The sequence below is a fragment of the Thamnophis sirtalis genome, unplaced genomic scaffold, assembly GCF_051295495.1.
Source record: "Thamnophis sirtalis isolate CommonGarterSnake01/CBP01778 unplaced genomic scaffold, rThaSir2_p1.2 scaffold_4, whole genome shotgun sequence".
In the NCBI taxonomy this organism is placed as follows: Eukaryota; Metazoa; Chordata; class Lepidosauria; order Squamata; family Natricidae; genus Thamnophis; species Thamnophis sirtalis.
Genome location: NW_028261384.1, coordinates 39,908,105 through 39,929,236, shown reverse-complemented (window position 1 = coordinate 39,929,236; position 21,132 = coordinate 39,908,105). Strand labels below are relative to the sequence as shown.

At 36.9% G+C, this 21,132-nt stretch overlaps 1 protein-coding gene across 4 annotated transcripts in view; it reads left to right on the top strand.

Moving 5' to 3' along the window:
• The window catches only part of HYCC1 (hyccin PI4KA lipid kinase complex subunit 1), a 40,711-nt gene extending 29,283 nt beyond the window's left edge, over positions 1–11,428 (top strand). For 2 of the 4 annotated variants that reach the window (XM_087712779.1, XM_087712780.1), the window contains exons 10-11: positions 800–955; positions 7,896–11,428. In XM_087712779.1, coding sequence (XP_087568905.1) covers positions 800–955; positions 7,896–8,452 — 713 coding nt within the window. In that variant the 3' untranslated portion in view covers positions 8,453–11,428. Of the gene's footprint in view, positions 1–795; positions 956–6,812; positions 7,108–7,895 lie in introns of all 4 variants that reach the window. The other 2 variants (XM_087712782.1, XM_014055053.2) reach the window with 2 other exon arrangements.
• The last annotated feature ends 9,704 nt before the right edge of the window (positions 11,429–21,132 follow it).

The window sequence follows — 21,132 nt, the reverse complement described above, 5'->3', positions numbered from 1 at the left end:
GCCACCTGGTGGCTTCACTATGCCTAAAACAGGACTGGATTCATACTTTGGAGTGCAATGACCATGAACACAGCAAGTGTCTGCAACTTATATCATTTTTCCCAATGTCTTAAAGACAGTTGTAGATAGATGTTGTCTTTATATCATTGATTTGCATAGTCCAGATCACATTTTTGTCTTCAAAATAGGTGCTTTGTTGCATAGTCCTACTATATATATATATGCAACATTATCTTTATCAGAAATCATAAATATTCCATGCTACAAAGCACAGCAATTTTTAGCAGGATCATTGAGCACTAAAAGGAAGTCTAGTGAGAAAGCAACAATCTGTTTCTACTAGATTGTTCATCAAGTAACTGGCAGAAAAATGCTTTTCTGGAGTGCATTCAGATACATATTTTCATCCTATAGTCCAAAGCACTGCTTCATTATTTTTCTTAGTATGAAAGATTTCAGCTACTGAAAGAATGATTGCACAGAGGAAATAAATTGTCAGGGGAAAAAATGTATACACTATTTAGTGGGTGGCTTAAAAAAAAACAAGATGAGGAAATGTAATCATTAATGGGATTTGGCAGTAGCTTTTAAAGCAAATGTTTTCTGATTGAAGTCTTTAATCATCTGAACCAAAGCGGTAATTGTGAACAGATGGAAGTCAAATTACTACCTCTCTTGATTTTTGTTATATCTGATGCAATTTTTGATGTATGGTAAATATTGTTTCAATTCAAAATCTGATGTTAATGTGACAATCTTACCCACATTTTATTTAATTATTGTTATTTTCTTTAGGTAGCTAATGCAATAAAAGCTTCATTGCCTCAAGGTGCCATAAAATCTAACAAAGAAGGTACTAAATGTATTCAGGTTGAAATTACTCCTACAGCATCGAGGATATCAAGAAATGCTGTGACTAGCATGTCTATTCGGGGCCATAGATGGAAAAGGCATGGTAAGAACTTTGGTTCTGAAAATCTTAATTATACCATAACAAAAAATTAATATTAAAATTAATAAAAACTGGCATACCATGATTATCTAAAAATTGATATTCTTATTTATACTAATAAGAGATCCCATGTATAAAAGGCCAATTAACTTTTATGTTATTTCATTTCTATAATATAAAGAGGTTTTATGTCTGTCTTTTTTGTTTTTATTAGCATAAGAAACCAGGCAATGCTTATTTTACAGTTCATCATACATTATTTGTAGTCAATGTTATACATTATATTAAAATTCTGGTTTAACATATTCATTGCACTTTTGATTTCGTATATCATTGTTTCAAAATAATTATTGACATGATTGATTAATCATGTTATTCTTCTTAATCTAATATAATTTCCCTCATTTTTTTTATTACAGCAGTGTTTATAAGTATGCTCCCATTAATAAAAGTTTTATACTTATTGCACAGTGCTTTTGTTCTTCATGTACTATGTCTTATACATTGCAGATATAGCAAAATATAGAAAAGGTATTTCTATCTTTTGATATACATTCAGCACTAGAGAATGGATTCATAGACCCAATAATGATTTTGTGGCTTTAAGGTTGGATGCAGAATAGTTAGTAATAGTAAGTAAAATTATTAGTGTATTTGAACAACAAAGAAGATATAATTTTATAAATAGAGTTCTTTTCCTATATTTTTGATTAGTGATAGGGTTAGTTGCTGTTTCTCTTTGCTACCCTGTTAAGAGCTTATAATGGAAATACTGATCTATTGCTAAACTCAATAACTAACCTGTAGTTTTGTTTTTGTCTAGCTAATGTAGTTTCCAATATTTTATATAAGTATAAATATATTGGTAGTCCAGAAAAGATATATATTTTTCATTTTTTAGACACTATTTTTACTACTGTTACCTTTCTGCAGGAGTCATGCTTGATGATACAGGTGCTGAAGTTCAAGAGGCAATGGTTAGGACAAGTGTTTGCTGCAGCAGATAACAAAGAATAAGGCAAGAGGCTTGATAGTATTAGTAAAGCAATAAAGATGAACAGTTATTCTATTAAGAAGGATAATTTGCAAGGTATGCAAGCATTGCTGCAGATCCTTAAGCATCCAATATATTGGATGCTATTTCCTTCAGGAAAAGAATTTCATAATGTAACAAAACAAAGAGAAAATAAAGTGCCATTTTGGCTGCTGGTGGAGAATTTGGGGGTTATTTTATAAATAAATTTCCTCTGAACTTACTTTGACTTATTACAAATACATTTAAGAGCTTCTACATACTTCTAAATACTTCTGCTGGAAAGAAGCATGTATCCAACAGTTAGAACCCAGCTTATTAGGAGAACAAGTCTAGAATTTTAGTTTAGTTAAACAAATACTGACTTGTTCTGCTGGCAAAGAAATGTGGAGACATTTTTTTAAAATGTTGATTGATAATTCAGAACAAAGTAACATTTTGCTTCAAGATAAACCATAATTCAAGAGATAAGTACTTTCACTTTTAGATTTGCTTTCCATATTTAGTATAATCATTTATTAGTTTGAAAAGGGGTGGCATCTTCTTGATTTTTCAATATTGCTATCTCAATTTTTGAAGTTGATTGACCCAAGAACTTGGGTTCTTTGGATTACATATCCCTTAAGATCTGGACTAAAAAGATCTGATCCCTATTGCAGTTTAATATGCTATGCAATTCAGGGGTGGGTTCCAGCTTCTTCTATTACTGGTTTGCTCAGGGATGTGCTGTGTGCGGGTACACTTGATGCATACTATGCGCGCATGCGCAGTAGTAAAAAATATGCCCGGTTCAGAGGTGTGGCAGACCGAGTTACTACCTACTTGGCTGAACCAGTATGAACCCACCTCTGTGAGATGTCCTGTGAGACAAAATACCAAGAAGCATCTTTAAGAAAATAATGTGGATAAATTATGTTTTGAGAAAATGAAAGGTTTTGTTTGCTGTTTTCATGCTCTGTGTTATTCAAAAGCACTGGTTTCTACTGATCATTCATCAGTCAGTTGGTTACATATGTATCTATTTCAAAATTAGAAAGAATACTTGATTTGATATTTATTTTTCCTTCTGGATTATAATAGAATCTCTAGGAGGCTTAATTTTTTGTATCTATAGTACAGCATCTGAACATTATTTATAAGATAAATTAATGCACATGCTGGTAATGACAAAATTGAGCAGAACTATTCAATTATCTAAAATTGATGCTTTGCCCTTAAACTATGGTACTGAGTAAAGTTTGCAAGATGTATAAATCAGACAAACTGTACTTAGATCATAAAAGTATAGACTAATGAGGATTTTATGGTAAACAATGGTAATACCAAGTGGAACCATTAATCCCTCTTTAAAATGGTTGATAATTTAGTCTGTATTAATGTTAAAGCAAAGAAACCAAAGTAAATAAAAATAAAAATTGGAATTTCTTTCTTATTATTTAATTCCAGTGGAAACAGAGAATGAATGAATGAGTGAATGTGTGTATATATGCATCATAGGGAGAAAAAGAAAGTTAAATATAAATAGCATCTGTAAGTTAGATGCTATAATTAAAAAAAACAGATAGATAATATTTTCCTTCTGCTATTTGGCATTCATGTGGTTTTTTTTAAATTTCATTTCTATGTGCAGCTTCAGCTATCTTGTAAACTATGGCTTTTGCAGAATGCCTGGATTAGTAGATATACTGTATGTGACCTCACCATTGTTTTAAAGCAATTTTCACTTTGTGTGACATAGTTCAGTTATAGAAGAAGAAAAACATCTTTCCTGTACATTTCATAACATTCTGTGAAAAAGAATTTGCAACAGAATTGAGAATTTGCAACAGAAAACCACAACCCGCCGGTTACAGGTAGACTTCAGATAAACCAGGCGTTAATAGTGGTTGGGGAGTGCAGGGAGGAAAGAGGGCATCAAAAGGAGAAAGACACTCTGTCTCAGGAAGATTTGAAAGATGCTCTTTCCTTGTTCCTTAAAACATCAGGCATTTGGAATGCCATGGAAGTAATGGAAATTCCATGTATCCATGTTTGACCTATACGATAAAAACTGTTGCTGCGCTTCAGGTTCTATCATTATTACATAGTGGGATCTTCTGGAGCATAAGGTCAAGATAGTAACAGCTTTGTTGTTTCTCAAAATAACCTTGAAGACCTGACTTTTTGTTCAGATTTTGGGCTAGGATAATATATACTTGCTATATTTATATAAATAAATGAATGATAAGTAACGGGCAGACAAGCAGCCTGATGTGCTATGCACTATAAATTTTTATTAAAAATAGCAACATTGCTCCCATTTGTGGGCATGCAAGTTTTAGTCAAAACTGCTTAGAAACTTGGTGCAATACAGAATATTCAAAGCACTTTTTATTTTCCAGTGGGCATAGTCTTATTGAAAGGCAATCAGTTACCAAAAGGGGACGTTAATAGAGATATCTGTTCTTATTTAATCAGTTAATTCCAGATTTGTAACATCTTCTGAAAAGATTTTATTCATTTCTGTAAATATGTTAAATCATTATTTTTCCATTTGGTAGTCAAGTGCTTACTTTGTAAAACTGCTTATGATGACTCAATACTTTTCACTTCCCCTTTCCTTTTCCTTTAAAAAGTGGTTTTGACTGTGTTTATATAGTATCTATGCATACTTTTTTAGTTTGGCAGAGCATTTCATTTTTAATAAGATTTATGTTCTTGCTACAACTTTCATTTTATTAGAGCTTGCTTTGTTCCAAACTTTAGCCAAACTCACTGCGGCTGCTCCATTTATTTCTCAATAAAGCTATCCTATATATACAGCCATCTTTTATACTTTTGGGTTGTTTTTACTTTTTTCCCTCTTTCCATGTCCTTTTATTGTATATAATAACTTAGAAATCAATAAATGGAAAGTACAATGAAATGTTCATACATTTGTTAAGGAAACACATTTCATTTTGATCCTTCATATAGAGAAACAAAATCCTTATAAAGTAATCTGGAGGACATTTGTGCAAAAAAAAAAAAAAAAAAGCAATGACTGTGCCGACTACATTTAATTTTTATTTCATGTAAAACTTTTGAGAAGCAGGAAGGAAAGAGTAATAGAGATGTTTCTATTATAAGGAAATCTCTAGTAGCTCTCTGATCACCCTAAATGATTCAGTTTTGAATCCTCCCTAATCTATTAGAATTGGGTGGCTACTAAATCCAAAGGAAGGAAAGGGTGGGAGGAGCGTGAACTTGAATCACATTCTTTTTGTAGTCATCTACTTTGTCTCAAAGCAAAACAAACTATAGGCTTCATTCTAAATCTCTTTAAAGAAGTGAAAGAGTGCCATTTTCCAAAATTCTGTCACTTATAAAATTGGATAGATACCCTTAGTAGTGTCTATAGCTATATATTTTTCTGTGAAGTTTTCCAGGAAGTTAACATAAAGTATGGAGATTTGATGAACTGGCCTATTTTCTAAATTGCCAAATGAGACCAAATCCAAATATGGTCAGTGTCCATCACTTATTCTGAATATTTCATCCAATACATAAGTATACAACTGTGAGGTCATTGTAACTAGTCAAATGTACACTCTAAGTACCAATCATCAAATACTGCAGAATAAGTGATAACTGCATTGTAGATCATATATCCAAAACGCAGTCTTTATGAATTAGAGCAATTGTGATAAAGTAATCTTGCTATTTATATTTCTTTTTCAATAGTACAATATTTCTATAAATCAAACTCAATAACTTAAGAGATTCATAAAGAAAAATGTTTTTAATGTGTAATATGTGTCCAAATGACACAATATTTATACATTTTTATTGATATTTGCATTGGAAATTGTGCTATATTAGTTAAGGTACTGTGCAGTTTTTATAATACAAGGGTATTAAAAATAACTTTAGAATTCATTGAACAAAAAACATAGTATTTTGGAAACTATTATAATATTGATTTGATTAAAGCATTCATTTGTTTAATCTGAATTTTATCTTATTTAATTTTATGCATTTATTTGCTATAGAAATAGAAAGGTAAAAGAGATGTATGATATAAAGTATGCAGGATTCACACTTTAGTCTTAATAAAGCCTTATTTGTCTTCCTTACTTCCCAGCGTATATACAGACAATCCACAAAGAAAGTCTGGAAAATGGGAAGATTGACTGCATTGTCTCCTCTGTGCTGTATGCTACTAGTGATAACAAAATAAATGATATGGACATTGGTCCTTGTGAGGAAGCACCACATTGTGTAGTAGAACGTAGATGGCAAGAAAGAGAGCTTTATCATCTGTTTGAATTCAGAAAGATAGAAATCCTTGAATTTTCAAAATAATATTTTTTTTTATAATTTGAATCTGCACATTTTAGAAAATTGTCCTGGTGTAATAGTGTAAAAATAATTTGAATATGACCAAATCACTGATTTGGTTCTGAGATACTAATGTATATTTAATCAAGTAAAATATACCTTATACTGTTAGTGGATATATTTAAAAAGAACTGTAAAGTAAATGTTAATGTATTAACTAACTTCTTTAGTATGTAGCAGGTACATTTTTTCAGTTAAGCTCGATTCCAAAGAGTTCATTGTTATTTTTTTGATACTACAACCTATATTCCATCCCATTTTCAGAAACATTGTATGGCTTAGTATCTCTAAATATTATGTAAGAACTCCCTTTACTAATGACAGGCCAGGAAATTAAATCTGACTTTAAAACCTTCAGACTATTAGGTTTTCTGTCCAATTCGTGTCTTTTTATTTGTCTCCATGTTTTTTTGGTTCAGCCATCTTTTTTCTTTCTTTCTTTTTTGTTTTATTCATCTTTAATTCTAGAGCAACCAGATAATACTAATGACACTGCTGAATCGGGCAATTTTGTTATACCCGAGATTAGTGTCACAAATGTGGCTGGAGAAAGAACCAGGAATGGGGAAAAAAACAGAATGCCAGGAGAGAGTGATCAACATATTCAGGGTGTACAGGAAATTCCTACAGAACCTAGAGTTGACAGCAAAGGTTTGCCAGAGATCAGGAGGCAAAAATCTGTAAGAAAAATTATGGAGGATGGAATAAGCTCACCTGGCAGAATGCAATTTTAGCAGAACACTTTGTAGCTACATTCAAAAAGGTATCAATTGAAAGGGTCATGGCTGCATGTTTTGAAGATTTTAGTAATCAACAATAGACATTTGCATGTACTTTTAGTCAAACACAACTGCATGCTTTACACATAGAGCTGATCTCTGTGCTCCACATATTGATAGCATGCTGACAACAAATAGATTTATCTTAGCTTGGGAAACCACACTGGGAGATTTCAAATTTCATTAATGTTCAAGTTGGACTTTTCAGTTCTGAGTCATTCCATCATTTTTATTTTATACATTTGAAATAACCCTTTCTTTCAAATGTACATAAAAATATCAATTTATTTTAATGTTTTCCCATTTGTTACATGCTCCAGTGTGTTAAGTTTCCGGAATCATCACCAAATTTAACTCTTTAGTACAGAATGTGGCCATTCAGCCCTTTAAATATGAAACACAACGGGATTTGCTAAAAATGTGAGCAGCTGCAGTTGATGCCCTGTTGGCTATTCAGCTGTTCTGATTATCTATTTCCATGATTATTTTGCTGTCTGTAGTATGTAGATACCTTGCTCATATATGGGTTTATTCCTCTTTCTAGCTGTTGTAGATATAGATCTCATCTCTTCTGAATCTTGCATGAATAACAGGCATTTAAAAAAAAAATCACAATGAGATTGTAAGCATGCTTTCTGTTTCTTTATATTTTGCTATATTACATTGATATAATAGATGAGCTTCTTGTCTGCTCTTAAATCTTTTGCTTTGTGCTTGAATAGAAAGATCTATCAAGAACCAATGAAATATATAGTGTTCTGTCTCCATGCAGGTAACGAATTAGGAATTCCAGAAGAAGAATTAATAGAAGTATCTGAAGTTGATGAAGGTTTTTACTCTAGAGCTACTTCTACAAGTCATTCTATTTCATCAAAAAGTAGCAGTAACACCAGTAATAAAACAATAATGGGCAAGAGTCAACGAAGGCCTGGAGGAAACAAAGTTGGAGGAAAAGAAAAAGATATGAGTGCTGAATCTTACAAAGAACATTTATCTTACAAACAAAGTCAGAGGGCACTGAGTGAAAATCTAGAGCTTCTCTCTTTAAAAAGGCTGACCCTAACTAGCAGCCAATCCTTGCCAAAATCAGGGAGTCATAGCTTAGCTAGAACTAGCACTACTCTTTTTAGTAAATCCTTTGAGCAGGTCTGTGGTGGTATGATCCCAAGTAATCATAATGGCACAGAAACAAATAGGCTTTCAGTGTGCAGTTTGCAAGAAGGGAATCTGATATTTGAAACTGAAAGAATAGACCTTATGGTTCCAAACAAACAATCTAATCAGCAGCGACTACCTACTATCAGCATTACTGTCTCAACAGACCAATAACGTCCTAACTAATGTTGCTGTGTAGAAGAGGGGCCATTCAATGATGGTACCATCTTAGGATCCCTCATGCTCTTATTTTAGTCAACTAAACTGCTTCAAGTTACTTTTATTTTGCAATAAAAACCTAAATTCTTTCAATGACTAAATGTTAAAATGGAATAGTATGGATCATTTGAGTAAATATTTTATAATATTGATGTTTTAACACGTGGGGAGATTTAGGAATTAATTTGCCCAGCAGATAAGTTGTATTGGAGAATGATTGTATGATAGGCCTATCAGATGAAATCTTTAGTATCACTGTGCTATTTCTGGGTGCTATTTCAGTCATTATTAGATGTGGCCTAGAATTAGTTTGCCAGTTCCATACTTAAAAGCAAGAACCTTCTTTCTTAGGCGCCCTGATATAGGTCAGTTAAAGTAGCAGCTGATATTTGAAAAACAATATTCAGATCTGTGTACACAATCTGTTATAAAAAAAATTAACATGTCATTATCGTGCCAGTACTGAACAATGTGAGTTCAAGCCACTATTTCCAAATCGTAACTATGAAAATAACTACAGTATTTCAGTATATGCAAATCTTTTCTGCCCTTAGTAACAGCAGTGAATATTTTACTATATACAGCATGTAACTGTATATATATTATTATTTTCTAATACTATAAAGAGAATTTTTTTTCCTTTCTCATCATCCCAGACAGTTAATGCTTTGGTCTATCTTGATATGATTGATCCAGCTGCTAAAAGTACTTAAACTTAAACTTTGACTAAAATTGGTGCAAGTCATTGTTTGTATTACTTAATGTGTACAGGCAGTAGTGATGTAAAACTGCTTTGGGCTTAGAACATGGGTGTCAAACCTGCAGTGTCATGTCGTCTTGTGATGTATCGTGATCCCCCACTTTGCTAAGGGGTGGGTGTGGCCAGCACGCATCACATCTAGCCCAAGGGCCATGAGTTTGGCACCCCTAGCTTAGAATATACAGTAGGTCTTGGCATAGTGCAGAGTTGGAAGAGGAGAACGTTATTTATCTTCATTTGGAACAGGCTACAGTTCTACTTTTATAGTGGCAGTGAATTCAAAATGATTAGAGTGACTCTTATTTTTTTGGCGTTAAGAATCTGTAAACCAACCCAAGAAACAGTAGTACAATATTTCCTTCTGAAATTGAAAAGATATTAATCTAAAATATTTTAGCATTTTTAAATGGAAGAGTAGTGTGGATTAGAATTATTTTTGATTTTACTCCTCACTTTCAACAAACTGGTTTTAAAATTGCATCACATTTAAATCGTATGCTTTATGTGGGAAATAGGTCATAACAATTAACAGATAATACAATATTTTGGAAGGAAAAGATTTAATTTTATCTTCTTAAAATACAACCTGGCATTTTTATTTTTGCATGGCTATATTGATAATCTTCCCAAATTTGCACAGTTCTTCCCCTCTGGTTTCAGCTAATTAGTTAGTTTATAACAACTTCTGGGGGATTAAAGAATGTACATGAACATTGGCATCACATTCTAGTGCTTCCTACATGTTCATGAATCTTTGAATCCTTGTGCAAGAGTAACATTGCTTATTTTTATTCCTCCCACCCACTGCTTTTTACAGTGTTGCTTTTCAACCAAAATACTTTCTAACAAAGATTTTATACTTCTGTTTTTAAGCAAGAAGCAGCTTGATAGACTGTTTTTATATTAACTGTACCATGTACTGATAATTCTATTTGTATTCAAATAGAGACTTTTCAAATTTCCAGAGACCCAATTTTTTAATAAATAGGTTTTTTTTTGCAATTGTTTGTATTTGACATTTTTGAAAACTCTTTCCATTTTCTGAAATATCTGAACAAAATGGAGAAAATCTAACTAATTTTATGAAATCTCTGGGATGTTTATTATAACAGTATTAATTCATCCTTACACAATTTTCTACATATTTTATGGTTTACTAGTCTTGTATTAAACATTTATTTTGAATAATTAGTTTCTGTGCAGGAATATACAGCCATTGTAGATGAAAGCTATTTGAATTTATCTTACAGTTCATTATTTAAAATTCCACAAGATGGAAATAAAATATTTATAGTACTAAAGTTTTAGGACTCTAGAAAACTACTGTTTGAGTAAAAACAACTTTTTTATACATTCAAATAATTTAGAATTTCTCCAACAGATGATGGAATAAAAAAAAATCTCTGAAATTAAGTTGCTTGAATGTCTTTGAACAAGCACATGTGCAGCCATCTATTAATACATATATAAATATATTGTGCATATGCACAGTTTATTACATTTATGCACAATCAGAATTGAAATAATGAAAACCCAGAAAATGAAATTCATATGTACAGTAGATTGATATTAATAAAATGTTTCTCATCACTTTGGAAAAGCACAATGTATTGAAATATTTTAGCAGAATATTAATGAGGTATTCATATTTTGATTGAGTGCAATATATGAATAATTTTTTGTGATTGACATTCTTGCTTTTCATTATGTTAAACTGAAAATGAAGTAGACTTTTCTGTGGTACAGTAACTGTAGATTTTTTGTAAAGGTCTCTTTCTATTTATTGAATATATTAATTAGTTCTGTGAATTTTTCAACAATTTGCCATTTACAAGGTTGAATACCACTTAATAAACTATTAACAGTATAAAACAACAAAATGTACTATCCACTTTTACAGTATGCACTTGTGACCATATCCTGTTTTAATAACAAACTGTTTTCTGTATTTTAATAAATGAACTGTTGAAGTTTGTATTTCCATGATAAAGCTATCACCTTCAACATTGATTTACTTAGTTTGTAAATATTGTTTTTAGTTACTGAAATAGTTTACATTGATGATGAGATGATGATGTAAGTTCCTGTCACATTGGATTTGAGCAGTATTGGAATTGCAAATTGTGATAGGCTAACCCACTCATAATCCCAATAAAAATCAGTCTTCTGTTTTTGTTTGCTTAATTTATCCATGACTTACAGTTTATTGTTTATTTTTTCCTATCCCTCTTCTGGTGCCAGAACAAAATAATAACTAAAAAGTAAAAACTAAACTATAATCAACAATAAACTAACCACATTTTTAAATATTAGATACAAAAAATTAAAAGTTCATTAAGAAACAAAAACAAGAAATAGGCAAATTGAAATAGTTTTTCCATAAATCCCTGGTTAGGAGATAGCATCAAAAGCTCAATATTAATAATCTTTAATTATGCATGTGCGTGTGTAGTGATGGGTGGTGGAATGGTACTTAAATATAAATTTAATGTAGGAAAAGTAACAACTGTTCCGGAACTTAGAAGACGGTATTATATTGGGGATGGAATGAAGGACAACATAGGTAAAACTTTTAGAAGAATTAGCATCAGGCTAGAATGAATTGTTTTTCAGTTTATCTCAACTAGTGAGAAACAAGGATACCATCTGTGTATAATCTGAATGCCCCAGGATCATGCATTGATAAAGAAATTGCTGCCACATATGTTGTTCTGAAAGAGAACCCTTCCCAGTTTTGGCTCAGTATTTTGCTAGTCGAGATATAAATTTTTACTCCTCACACAGACTATTCCTGGATTCTCTTCATTAGGACAGAAAAAGAAAAAAACCAGAAGAAATTGCTTGACAGTGGACCAATCAGAGTGGAGCCTATACCCAGCCAAATTCCAGGAATTGAGGGAACACTTTGGTCCTCCAGTCCTGGACCTATTTGCCACCCCAGACAACATGGAGCTTCCCAGGTTTTTCTCCAGGTTCCCAGTACCGGGGCCAGAAAGGATCGATGCCCTTCACAACCAATGGCCACAACTTTCTGCCTCTTCCACTGATCCTGGGGGAAATCAAGAAAGAACTGAAGGAGGAGGTGCAGTTGCTGCTTATCGCCCCTCATTGGTGCAGGAGACGGTGGTTCACTGATATGATAGGTCTGTCAGTGGCTTGTCCCTGGCATTTGAGCAGGAAGTCCTGAGTACTGACAACTACTCCAAGGTGATACGGACAATTCATGCCCCTAGGAGGCCTTCCACTGACAGAATATACAATGCTACCTGGACAGCCTTTTGCTGCTGGTGCTCTAACAGAGATTGACCCTTACTCGGTAGCCATCAGTCAAGTCCTGGAATTCTTCCAGAATGGTCTGGACAAGGGATTGACTCAGTGGGGAAATCTAAAAATTTTCCCTACTGATTATGTGGGTGTGGCTTGGTTGTCATGGCTTGGTGGTCATGTGACTGGGTGGGCGTGGCCAAGCCAACATCACTGCTGTGCCCTTATGACCTACAAAAAGAAAATATACCAATTATTTCGTGCATTTAATACTTAAATAAGAATAATGAAGAATACTTATGTAAGAATACTTACATAACAGCAATAAAAGTTTGTTGCCTTTTCATCCTTGCTGGTAAAGGCTGCTACTGCAAAAGCAAGAAAAAGAAGCTTTGTTAGCTGAGCACCAGTGATGGGAGCAATACAAAAGCACACAAAATACAAGCAACCAGTTTTAACACAAAAGCAACACAACTGGCTCACACACTACACAGAAGCAGCTGCACTTCACACAAAAGAGCTCCTGCCACAAGCAGAAAACTCACAGAGCCACAAACAACTCAAAAACCAACTTACATTTTACACAAAAACAACACAACTGACTCACAACATTGCAAAAGCTCACACGCAGTGCAAAAGCAGCTGTATCGCACAGAAATGCCCCTGCAACAGATTTAACAACTTGTGGGCCATCTAGTCCAACCCCCTGACAAAGCAGAATTGCAAAAGCACAGAAAATGGCCCCTGCCACAAGCAGGAAACTCACAGAGCCACAAAAAAATCAAAAAGCAACTTTCACATTTAACAAAAACAATGCCATTCTGCAACTCTCACACAATGTAAAAGCACACAAAGTGTCCCCTGCAACAACAAGCAGGAAACTCACAATCACAGATAACTCACAAAACCAACTATCACAAGCACAAAATGTCACATACAACTTGGTGTGATTTTGTGTGTTTGTGTAGTGAGTGTAAAACACTACAGAAGCACACAAAATTTCAGAAAGCTGTACAAATCTAAAAATATAAAAGCAGCTAAAACTATAAATTTTAAATGGCTATTATTTCCTAAAAAATAAAAAAATCCTAAAAAAAACCCCAAGTAACCTTTTTTAAAAAGTAAAACAAAAAACCACCCAATTAAAGGCACAAAGCAGGCAGGCAGATTCAGTTGCTAGCTGAAGAGATGGATTGCAGACAGAAAGCTGGGAATTTAAAAAGCAGCTGAGCAGCCAAACAGCAAGGCAGACATTCTCCAAACAGCAAGGCAACTCGGGATTTGGTCCAAAGAGCGAAGGTAAGCAAGCTGGATGCTGTGGGGAAAGCTAATAGTTAGCCGGGTGGCTTAGCGAGGCCAGGCAGGGGAGCCTGGGGACAGATAGAAGTCCGCGGACAGGTAGCTGCTCTATCTTCAGTTTTGTTGTATGGAACCCTGGGCTCGCTTTCACAGCATCCCACCGTCTGCAGATTTCTCAGGAAATCTGCAACCATCTTAAAGCCTCTAGTCGTACACAGGTACCCAACCTGGGACCTGTCAAAGGTGTTAAATGCTCTTACTGAGAGCCCCTTCAAACCACTGAGATTGGCCTCTTTGCGCTTCCTCTCCTGCAAGGTAGCATTCTTGGTTGCCATCATGTCAGCCAGAAGGATTTTGGAGCTGGCGGCCCTTTCGGCGAGGGAGGACCTCTGCATATTCCATCCAGACAGAGTGGTATTACGCTTGGATCCCTCCTTTGTTCCCAAGGTGAATTCCTGGTTCCACAGGGCCCAGGAGTTGATTCTGTCAAACTTCTGTCCGGGGCCCACTCACGCCTGGGAAAAGAAATAGCACATCTTGGGCTTTAGGAGGGCTCTCTGTATTTACATTAAGCAGACCTCCTCTTTCTGGAGGACTTTTTGTCTCCTTTCAGCCTTCCTTCTTGGGTACCAGGGTCACCCCGATGAAGGTGGGATGGTGGATTCGGGTGTGCATAGCCTACAAAACCCAGCCCCTTTTGGTGCTTAGGCATATCATGGTCTATTCTACCAGGAGCGTGGCCATGATGACGGCAAGGATCACACAGGCCTCTATAGAGGAGATCTGTAGAGCAGCAACTTGGGCCTCTCCATCCCCCTTTATCCGCAATTACAAATTGGACAAAAAAATGCATCTGAAAATAAGATTATTTATAATTTTAGATAACGTATTATAGTGTCAAACTCCAAAGGTTTTTGATAATTGTCGTCGTCATCATCATCACCACCACCACCATCATCATCTCTCTCTCCTCTCCCCCCCTTAGAGGGACTGTTGTTCCTTGTGGAAAACACAACAAGGAACTTCTCGGCTCCTTGTCCCCCCCCCCCAAATCTCCTTTTTTGTTGTTGGCCACTAGTGGTCACCACTTATGGTCCTCAACGATACACTCTTGCCCGCCACCCAGTGGGTTTCAAAAATTGTTGGAACCTACTCTGTGGGTGTGGCCTCATTTGTGGGAGTGGCTTGCCCCCCATGTGACTGGATGGGAGTGGCTTGCTGCCCATGTGGCCAGATGGGAGTGACTTGCCGCCTGTCAGCCTCTGCTTTGCTGCTGCTTCGGCTGCCATTGAAACGGGGAGGGGGGCATGGTATTTGGGAGGGGATTACTAATTGTGCTGGAGGAAGATTCAGGAGTTCTGCTGCCTGTCTTACTGCGCATGCGGAGGAGGTTTCCCGCCAAGGCCAACAGCACCAACATTCCATCTTGGTGATGCCTTTCGAAGTTATCTCGCACCTGACACTTGGGAGAATTATGATTGGACTGTAACTGGGATGCCAAGGAGTGGGGAATGGGTTATTCTATATATCATTTGCTTTCGCGCCTAAATAATCAGTCTTCGCTTTGCTATGCTTCTGATCATTTATAATTAGTAAAAGTACACTTGATTTCTATCAATGGAGTCTCGTGGTTTTCTTTCCTAATTATTCAATGGAGGAGTGCTGACACTGCCCATGTGATGGAAGGAGTTGCTGTCCCCGCCACCATGATCCTGGGGTATTTTGCTTGCATGCACAAGAAAGAGATGAAAGAGAAAAGGGGAGAAAGAGAGAGAGATAGAGAGAAATGAAAGAGAGCTGGCAGGAGAGAATGGGAGAGAGGGAAAAGAGAGGGAAACAAATTAGAGAGAGAAGAGGGAGAGGGAGAGAAATGAAAGAGCTGGAAGGAGAAAATGGGAGAGAGGGAAAAGAGAGGGAAACAAATTAGAGAGAGAAGAGGGAGAGGGAGAGAGAAATGAAAGAGAGCTGAAGGGAGAAAACGAAAGAGAGAGAAAAGAGAGGGAAACAAATCAGCGCTAAAAGCTATCCACGTCCTCCCTCCTTTCCTGTTCACAACCTTCCCCTGAAAACTTTTTCCCAAATAATACCAGCAGCCATTTCATCTCCACCAAAGTAGATAGATACACACATGCATGCGCGCCACACATACACACACACACACACACACCAAACAATAAAATAAAATAAAAAATGGCAGAAATGGAGAAAGAAGTGAGACTTCCAGAAAATAAAAGAAGTAGGAAGCCGTCTCATCCCGTAAAAAGGGAAACCAATGAAGAGATGAAGGTACATCTCTGTGCTCCCCCTTTATTGTCACTGTATTGCAAGCGAGAAGGGAAGAAAAAGGGAAGAGGGGTAGCGTTGAGTCACAGGAAGAACAAACGCCCTCTACTATGAGGTAGGAGAACTGTGTGCCTCACCTACCTCGGGACTTTTTAAGCTTTTAAACCTCGCTTAACTCTGCCTGAGCGATCATAAACGCCTAAAAAGTCAGACTAGATGAGGCATGCAGTTCTCCTGCCTCATAGTAGAGGGCTCTTTTTTAGAGACTTTTTTAAACAGTTAGGCAGTCATTCATGGTTAGGCAGTCATTCACGGTGAGGCAGCAGCTAGCTAGCCTCACATCAGCACTCGCCTTTTCCCTTTTACATTTTTTTTCTTTTCATGATGAGAGCGGTGAGGCTGTGCCTTACCTGCCTCACCTGACTGCACGTCACTACTATAGCAATGATGGATAAATTAGGCTTTGCTGACCTTTGCACTGGGCCTACATTCATTGTTTTTTCATGCTTGTCAGGTTTTATCCTGAAAGTTGTTCATTTCTTTCCTGCTATCTCATTGAGTAAATCTGTTTTTCCCAAATTAGTGCAAGCTCTGAATTGAATAGGTAGAATCTGCATACTTATGCCAAATTTTAAAGAGCATTGGAGAACATTCTTTGGTAAATATAAAGATTATATAAAAACATATTTGGAATGTTCAAATTTGGAAATTAATCAGGGTTATAGAACAATAAAGAAAAGTTGTGCTAATTGGCTGATATTTATCTAGCAGTTCTCATAAGGAATGCAAGGCTCACTAGCATTCCATAAAAAAACAAATTTAAGAACTAGGGGTCAAACCAGCAGGTTAATTTTGAAAACATGTCAAAATCTTGTTCTTCCTTTTAAAAATATATACTGTATGAACTGTAAAGAGACTATGCAGGAATGAACCAATGTGTTTCAACCAAAAAATTAAATATGCCAGACTTTAGATATGAGAGAAAGAGAGAGAGAGACAGACAGACAGACACATGACAATGGGAATTCTGTGGCACTTATAAGTATTTTTTTTCCAGTGCTACTGCAATTTAACAGTCACTAAATAAATTATTATAAGTTGAGGACTACCTATATTAGGAAGATGATCTTTTAAATAGCTGTGCCTAAATGTTATTTTATCCTGTCAACTATATAATAAATACATAATCCAGTAATTATTTATTACGCAACAGAAAGTTCAAAAGAAAAGTTTGAACTACTAGGTTAATTTACTGGATGCATTTAATACAAAAGAAAATGAAAGAGCCTGTTATGTTGCATAAGGTAATACTTCTAATACTGCTTCTCCTTTTATAAAATCACAGAGGAATAATAAAATTATCCTTCTTATTCCAGTTTATACATGTAATAACTTTCTTGCATTTTTGTAATTTTTATTGACTTTATTGGTTTTTTTAGTAAACTATTTGAACACATATACAAAAACAAACATCTTGAAATTTTATGTAATTATGAATTTATGGAGTTCTTGTTAAAATGAATCAGAGTTTAATTCAAGTCTGCCCTCCAGTGGCCCCCAAATAGTTATTACCTATTGCTTAGTGATATATAGAATTATAATTCTATCAAGAGCAGCTGACCAACATTACATTCTAAATTTAAAATATCTGGTGCATACAGCACTAAGGTTAGGAGATATGTTAAAATGCTTTTCATTTCTCTATCAAGATTTCCAAATACTATAATTTCACTAGCTAAAAGTAACTGATGAACATTCAAAATTCTCACTACAATAGATATAAAACATTTACACACCCGTTAAAATGCCAGGCATTTGAGATGTAAAAACCAGACCAAGATAAATCACTTCAGCCTTTTTCATCTTTCATATGATACATAATCTATACAATTCAATTGAAAAACTAACTGAAATATTCCAGGGGAACAAGATAAAAATAAAAAAACGTATAATAACATGGTTCTGTAAGTATGCACATCTGCTTAGAAATTAACCAATCACATTCAAACTGATGTTTAGCAGTAATACACCCCTGCTATCAATTAGTAACTAAATAAAACCATATAAAGTTCAGTTGTTCTACTAGGATTTTTCTGATATTTACTCAGTTGCCTCTTAGAGCAAAAGCCATGGCCTGCAAAGAGCTTACAAAGCATCAAAGGAATCTCACTGTTGGAAGGTATCCATTAGGAAAAAGGTATAAAATAGTTTCCAAGGCATTGGATATACCATGGAACATAAAACAATCATCAACAAGTGCAGAAAATATGACATAACTGACATTATCAAGAACGGAATGTAAAATGAAACTTGCCCCAAGAAAACTGGTCGAGGGCTGGCAAGACACTTACAGTAACATTAAAGGAATGTTGCGGCGACTGAGGCACTGGATCGGATTGCTCCTTTGAGGCTTCTCCGCAGCAGTGGATCCAGGAGGGCACCTTGGTTTACCGAGGAACTCCGGGAGATGAAGCGCCAAAAGAGACGTGTAGAGCGACGTTGGAGGACTAGTAACTCTGAATCTGATCAAACACTACTAAGAGCCTTTATTAGGACTTACCTAGTGACGATACGGGTGGCAAAATGCACTCATTTTTCTGCTTTTATTGCATCCACGGAATCCTGCCCAGCCGCCCTGTTTTCAGGGTGACCCACTCCCTCCTGAAAGGTGAGGGGGTGGGGGAACCCCTGCAGGGAAGAACTGAGGAATTTGTTCAGTTTCTGTCGGATAAAATCACTCAGTTTCGGACAGACCTTGACTCTGCTTGGGCAATATCAGCCGAGATGCCGAGGGTAAGTCTAAGTCGGATTTCCTGGGATGAGTTCGAATTTGTCACCCCTGAGGAAGTGGACAAGGCCATGGGAACGATGAGCGCCTCCACCTGCTTACTGGACCCGTGCCCCTCCTGGCTGGTCTCGACCAGCAGGGAGGTGACACGAGACTGGCTCCAGGTGATAACCAATGCATCTTTGCAGGAGGGGTCTTTCCCACAACCACTAAAGGAAGCGGTGGTGAAACCCCTCCTCAAGAAGCCTTCCCTGGATCCAGCCATCCTGAAAAACTACCGTCCTGTCTCCAACCTTCCTTTTCTGGGGAAGGTTGTTGAGAAGGCTTGTGGCGCTTCAACTCTGATGGACCTTGAATGAAGCGGATTATCTGGATTCCTTTCAGTCTGGTTTCAGGCCTGGGTACAGCATGGAAACTGCTTTGGTCACACTGATCGATGATCTCTGGCGGGCTAGGGATAGAGGGCATTCTCTATCCTGGTGCTCCTTGACCTCTCAGTGGCTTTCGATACCATTGACCATGGTATCCTTCTGCGATGTCTGGAGGAGGTGGGAGTGAGAGGTACCGTTTTACAGTGGTTCTCCTCTTACCTCTCCGGCAGGTCGCAGTCAGTGTTGGTTGGGGGACAGAGGTCGACCCCTAGGCCCCTCAAATGTGGGGTGCCGCAGGGTTCGGTCCTGTCCCCCCTCCTATTCAACATCTACATGAAGCTGCTGGGTGAGATCATACGATGGCACGGGATAAAGTACCATCAATATGTAGATGATACACAATTGTATCTATCTGCCCCGTGCCAGCTCAGTGTAGTAGCGGACGTGATGTGCCGATGCCTGGAAGCTGTCAGGATCTGGATGGGGATGAACAAATTGGTACTCAATCCCGATAAGACCGAGTGGTATTGGATGTTGCCCCTGAAGGACAGTTCAGACAGTCCGTCATTGATCCTGGGGGGTGAAAACTTATACCCCTCAGAGAGGGCCTGTCAATTTGGGGGTCCTCCTGGATTCACAGCTGACACCGGAACACCATCTGTCGGCTGTGACCGGGGAGGCCTTTGCCTAGGTTCACCTGGTAGACCAACTGCGGCCCTACTTGGACCGGGGGGCTCTTCAAACGGTCACTCATGCCCTTGTCACCTCAAGGCTGGATTATTGCAATGCTCTCTACATGAGGCTACCCTTGAAAAGCATTCAGAGACTATAGCTAGTCCAGAATGCAGCCGCGCAAGCGATATTGGGTGTACCGAGATACACCCATATTACACCTGTCCTCCATGAGCTGCACTGGCTGCCAATTGGTCTCCGGACGCAATTCAAGGTGTTGGTTATTACCTTTAAAGCCCTACATGGCTTAGGACCAGCGTATCTGCGAGACCGCCTACTGCCACACACCTCCCAACGGCCGATAAGATCCCACAGGGTGGGCCTCCTTTGGATGCCATCAGCCGGACAGTGTCGGCTGGCGGGCCCCCGGAGGAGAACCTTCTCTGTGGCTGCTCCGACCCTGTGGAATCAGCTACCCCCAGAGGTCCGGACCTTACCCACTCTCATGTCCTTCAGGAAAGCTGTTAAAACCTGGCTGTTCCGGCAGGCCTGGGGCTGTTGACCTTATTGTCAAGGTCCAGCCCCGATTAGAATGTATGCGTGTTGTGAATTTAAACTATTCTTTTATTTGGCTTTTCTTTTTTCTTCTTCTTTGTAAGCCACCCGGAGTTCTCCAGGATTGGGCGGCCTATAAATTTAACAAATAAATAAAATTAACAAATAAATAAAAGGAATTGCAGGAATTTGTGGCAAGTACTTGTTGTGTATTACATGGGACAATAACCACCTGTGTTCTTCATATATTCAAACCTGGCTACATTTTACAAAAACCTACATCAAGTCTGACAGAAGCATGTGGGAAGATGTGTTATGGTGACACCAAGCTTGAACTTTTTGGCCATAACTCCAAAAAGTATGTTTGATGTAAAAACAACATTGTGCATCATTAAAAATACACCACAACCACAATGAAGTGTGGTGGTGGCAACCTTATGCTTTGGGGGTAGTTTTCTTCAGATGGAACTGGGCTTTAGTCAATATGGGTGGAATTAGGAACAGTTCCAAATTTCAGTCAATTTTGGCACAAAAACTCTAGGCCTTTGTTAAAACATTGAAGATGAAGAGATATTTCACCAACGTGTCCCAAAGCACATCTCCAGATCAACAAAAGAATGACTTCAACATAAGATCAAAGTTT